Raw genomic sequence first — 5,541 nt, 5'->3', positions numbered from 1 at the left:
TAGTTCAGTAGTGCTATTAGTTAGTCGGTTTTATTATTATTATAGCCAGTAACGAGAGCACGCAATAGGTATAAAAATATAGGTCAAAAGTTCAAATGCTATTTCAACTCGAATTTGAAATATTTCATTTCATAAACCTTTGGACGGTCATTAATAAAACATGGATTCGACGCATTTCTATGAAAATTCACTGTGCATGCAATAAATGTTAGAAGCATGTTGAAATATTTCAATGACAGAATGAATTTTTATTTAAAACCAATTTTGAATCGTGCATGGAAATCCGCAGTCGAGCGATTGAATTACGTAAACCTGTCGGAGTATCCGGTTTCCCTAATGGACCGGAAGATTTTTGTACATCCTGTAAATCATCGCGTCCGCCGTTTTGTCGTTGAGAGCCTTGGTGGCCAGGTCGTCAGCCAGCATGGCAGCCACCGCCTCTGCTGCCATCAAACCTGTCGACAAAAGTCGGAGGAATCTATTATCAACCGAGTTAATGCGCTGCGCAACGTGGAGCCCAGTCAATATGCGAGTCAAATGTCGAAGCTGATTAATACGCTGAACACGCTGGATGACTGCTAAGGCCTGATGGCCATTTGTGCGACTGTTCAAAACGTTTAAAAGGGTGATTTTTATCATTTGCACTGAAGAACCTAGCGAACCGATACGATCAAGGAAGTACAAGGGCGAGGGTGGAAAAAAAACTCAGGAGTCTAGAGTCTCATATTTCACAATGGTATTTGGGATTGCAATTTCAAGCACCTCTCGTATATATTTCAAAACAGGTGGCACTTAAGACATGAATAGAATCGCCGTTCACACTTTCGAGATAAGTGGAACCATCTCCATTGAAGATCATAAAAATTGATCCTCTCTAAGTGCCTCGAGTCCCACAGACGTTGCATGGATAGACACTCGGCTTAACAGGCTACACACACGCGCCGTGAAAATGGGTACACTTTTACTTGGCTCGATCGATCGGCAACTTTTACTTCCCTCTGTTGTTTCCTATGAACGACCGACCATTTCCTCAGACACAAAATGGAATTGTCTACTGCGACTGTATAGGAATAATAAGATTCCTCTCGTTACGATTTTATTAACAGCTTATGAATTTTTATGATGTCGTTTATTGATCGCCAGTTTAATGATTTATAAACGAACTGCAGTAAATATTGGGTTGGTAACTAAATCCCATAAATGAATTGCAATGATTAAATAATAAAAGTAATTTCAATCCGAAAAGCATTCTTTTAATTGATTGCTTATTTTGCATAAAGATTCGCAGGCTATTAATGACTGGTGAATCATAATTTCGAGTACTGATCTAGAGAATGAATTAAGATCTGTAAATATGACACTAAATCTATGCAGTGTTCTTAAATTCCTTTATAAGAAATGAAAGAAGAATAAGTTAAATAATATAGATGTTTGTTATTATAGAATATTGTACAAAAAGTATTAATAAATTTAGTATTAATAATGATTTCTTCGATCTTATTTTTGCAGAATAATCTGAATTTAAATCGACCTTAAAGAAATCGTAAGTATTTCATTAATTAGGTGTTTTCATACTGTCATTCGGTCGAACGAAAGCGTTTCCTTTTGCGTGCCATCCATCTTTAACGTCGCATAATCGCATGCATGCCCGGCGCGTTCCGCCGTTTAAGCACGAAACGAACGCCCAAACGTCGCGTCTAAACAAAACTTTCTTCGTTTTTCTTTGTGGAATTCCTATTTTTCCTAAGCGGGTTTCCCCGGCGACTGATAATTACGGAAGAACACCGGCTCCGTGACGCAACCGTCGAGCTTTTACATAATGCGTGAACCGGCTACAGCATTGTCGTTCGTGACGCACGGATCGTGCGTTCAAATTACAGACTTCGATTGATTCGATAATAATCTGATTTTATTTCACTCGAGAAAATAAGTTCTGTACTTACCGTTTGTGAGAATCGATTTCACTGCTCCTTTTTCGTCCATTCCCTGAAGAGAAACGTCCTGCTTTTTGGCGCTCAACTTACTCCTGGCTGCACGGACGATTAGCATATCCTGATTCTTCACCTTCTTCAGTTCGACCGTGAAGTCGCCGATTAATTCCGCTGCGCATACACGTGAATTCATTATTTTTTACCAGCCAGACAGAAAACCAACAACGTCTCGCTGACGTATAAAATTCTAGTTTTTTTCTATTTCTGTTTTTATTCAAGATTTTCAAATATACAAATTATTCATTTTGGGTTCGGTGATTTACTCACTGAAATTGCCACTTAGCTTGCCGTTCCCTCTCACCAGTTCCTGACCAACTTTTCCAGTCAGTTGGTAATCAGATTTCACGCGGAGCAAGGGAACTTTTATTTTCATAATCACATGCATCACGTCGTCCTTGAAACAAGAGTTAAAAAGTTGAAATGAACAACTTCGATAAAAATTGATATATCACTTTTGATGCTTGAAGGAAATCGAGTTCGATGTGATTGTAATACCGGAAATAAAATACTGACATCGGTTTCGTTGTCTCTGTGAGCACGCTTATGTCTGGCTCCCTGGCCCAGTTTCTCTCTATTCCCACGATCCATTCCACCGTAGTGATAAAGCAGCTGCATGCCCTCTTCGAAATATCCTTGCTTCTCCTGATAATCCCTCGCGTATCGAGAAAGACCGTCCAGCTTTTTCGCTGCTATAGCCGCCTTCACTGCGTCGTTCCTTTTCGTCAACGACTCTCCGTCGGTGCAGTTGCGACTAATAATCCTCTTATTCCCAAGAATATCCTATTTACATACGATAAGCCTCATGCAAAAACTATACAGAGAATTTATTTCTAAAAATTCCGGAAACGAAACGCATTGAGTGCTTGCGAATTCATGAATGCATATAAAAGTATACAGAATATTATTTAAATTTATTTTGTATCAAAAAATCTATCGATTTTTTTATTTTGTTTTAATTTAATACCTCAGAATCCTTGGTTCCATACACTCTGGTACCGTCGCTGGAGTCGATTCTCCCATTTCCAAATCGTCTCATGCTACCATTATTACTTCCATCCGCGTAGACTATATCGATATATCCAGGCTGTTTTTCCAGTCGCATTGAACCACCACGGTAAGCTTGTTCCCTGCCAAGGTAACCAGGAACAAATCTCTGATCTGCCACTCTGCTCTCCACGTTCTCCGAGGCCGAAGCCTCGACCTGATCGTAACGTTGCTCCGGTCTGCTACCGAAATTCTGACTCTGTCTACTTTGTCCTCTGTATTGAGAATCATAGTTCTCTCCTCTCTGATTCTGTCTAATATTTTCTCTAGCTTGTTCGCTATAGGGACCAATGTAAGGCCTATCGTAATTCTCTGCCCTTTGACCCTGTCTACGAATTTCACTATAAGAGCCACTGGAAGATCTGTCGTAAGCTTCTCCTCTCTGACTCTGTCCTCTGTTTTCCTTGTTCTGATCACTATAGAGAGTTCTAGATCGGTCATAATTCTCATTTTGTTCATTCTTCGAATTCAATCCGGAATTGATCGCGCTCATTGCATAGATCATTTGAACATCGGCAGGGTACCTCAGGTTCTCGACGATTTGGCTGGTCTCAGACTTCGAAAGTACCCTCGCGCCTTCCATATTGAAAGATCCTAAGCCAGACTCTTGGTGAAGCTTACGACTGCTCTGATCAGCCGAAGATTGCTTCATTTTGTCTGCTTGAATCTTCATCAAGAAGGGGTCGTACTGTCTGAACCTCTCGAGTCGACCTTCTTCCTCCTTGGCCATGAATTTGCTGTTCTGATCGGTGGCAGAGACTATAGCCTCGAAGCTGTCCGTCTGCGATTTCGGTTCCTTGATCAACGTGTGGAATCTGTATCTAATGGCGTCCAAATCTCGTAAATCGCTGTAGCTCACGTAGCCAGCCTCGAGTTCGCTCAAGTTTGATTTCAACCTTCCACGGGCTATGTGGATGCTCTCCAAAGTGGACGCGTTTAATCCTGTGATCTCCACGTTGCGGAGAATTATTCTGTAGCTCGTGTTCCCTTCCGACTGGTCCACCTTTATCACCGGCACTCTAAGTGGATCGAGTTTACCTGTTTTCGAGAAGCCTCCTAATAACAGTTTCGTCCAAAGCTGTTGAGACATTTCCAAAAGAGATCCTTGGCCATTCACTGTCATGACAGTCAGTGATAGAAATACTATAGCAATGATTATTCTCGCCATTGTCCACTCAAATCTACTTCGATATAATTTATTATATACACGATTCAAGCTTCCTATGCTTCAATTTTAATTTGTAATCACTGTTCAGCTTTGATCTCCCAAATGTAGACTGGCTTGACTAACACCAGGACGAGGATAGCGATCACGGCGAAGATCAGTAGAAAGCAGAAGATGCCCGCACACATCAACGCTCGAACTCCCGGACCAATAATTCGTTCTTCCAGATTTTTTAATTAAGATCTCGAATAATCACAGTATTTATTTTCTGATCAGGGCTCGACCCACATGATTTTTCTTGATCTTGACGATCTTGCAATTCTTCAATAGTTGTGTTTCAAAGGGTTCTCTTGACGATCATTAGTAGCTAACTGTGTTTGGAACGTGGCACAAAAGTGACGATCGCGAGTGGATGATGCGTTACGGTTTTATACAGACCCGTGGAAGGGCACTGGATCTGGGCCACGGACCACTGATTCTTGTGGCGCTAACTAGGTGATCTCTCTGGACGTGTATAACAACGTTTTTTTCTTCTATCCTCTAAGCTGCAGACGGCGTTTTGCCCCCGTTAAAGCTGTTATAGGGGGCAAGGTCCTTCCCCGACCTTAAGTGGAAGAGGCTATTGCTGTCCGAGCCGGGTCGCAAATAGTGCACCACCTCGATGTTTCGCATTACGCAATCGCTTGTTCTTAAATGTACATCGCAGCGGGCACGTTTAATGGGGAGCGTGCTCGCGCCTCGTCGAGTGGAACGAGCCGCGTTTATGGGGATGTCTGATGCTTAGGGTGAAGGTCTCACATTTAACTGGCTACTTCTGTAAATGTTCTACTGAGGCCAGATAGACATTATGCTAAAGAAGTCGACCTTTTAAAATATGAATAGAATTCTTGCAATCGGTCGTTTATACATTTTTATTCCCTGGCGAACGTAATTTGCAGGTGAATTTTACTGTGAAATCTGTGGAACTTGATTGATGGCATGATTACGTGTATCCAACGTGTGTTCAGGCACTTGGTTGGAAATAGGAATTAGGTAAAAGTCGGAATTGCTAGTTAGCTGGTAGATAGATTGATTATTTTTTATTGCGCCTCGCCCGGAGGAATGACAAGCGCGATAAAATTGGCGCGAAGCAAATTTTTAATTGCGCAACCCGTAAAAGGCGGTGGGAACACATTAGAAATAGCTATGTCAGCGCATTGCGGATCGATGGCACGTTCCTCATTTTCGATGGCCAGCCACTAAGAAATTATTTTACCTTCGAGCCTCGTCCTGGCAACAACCATGCTGCTTCGCGGATCATTTTTAATACTTGCTACGAGCTGCCTGTCTGCCGTCTTACCT

General features: G+C 41.8%; 1 protein-coding gene across 1 annotated transcript; it reads right to left on the bottom strand.

Annotated features, from left to right (window-relative positions):
- Positions 1-6: 6 nt before the first annotated feature.
- On the bottom strand, positions 7-5,041 carry LOC108632631 (uncharacterized). The gene is made up of 5 exons (XM_026819835.1): positions 2,956-5,041; positions 2,505-2,771; positions 2,259-2,385; positions 1,944-2,102; positions 7-455 (listed from the first exon to the last, which is right to left on the bottom strand). Exons 1-5 carry the CDS (start codon positions 4,201-4,203, stop codon positions 334-336), a joined length of 1,923 nt encoding a protein of 640 aa, XP_026675636.1. The 5' UTR covers positions 4,204-5,041; the 3' UTR covers positions 7-333.
- Between the last annotated feature and the right edge of the window lie 500 nt (positions 5,042-5,541).

The sequence above is a fragment of the Ceratina calcarata genome, unplaced genomic scaffold (assembly GCF_001652005.2).
Source record: "Ceratina calcarata isolate Rehan_Ccalc_2016 unplaced genomic scaffold, ASM165200v1 scaffold164.2, whole genome shotgun sequence".
NCBI lineage: Eukaryota > Metazoa > Arthropoda > Insecta > Hymenoptera > Apidae > Ceratina > Ceratina calcarata.
The sequence above is the reverse complement of the archived record's forward strand: the minus strand, read 5'-3'. Positions and strand labels throughout refer to the sequence as shown.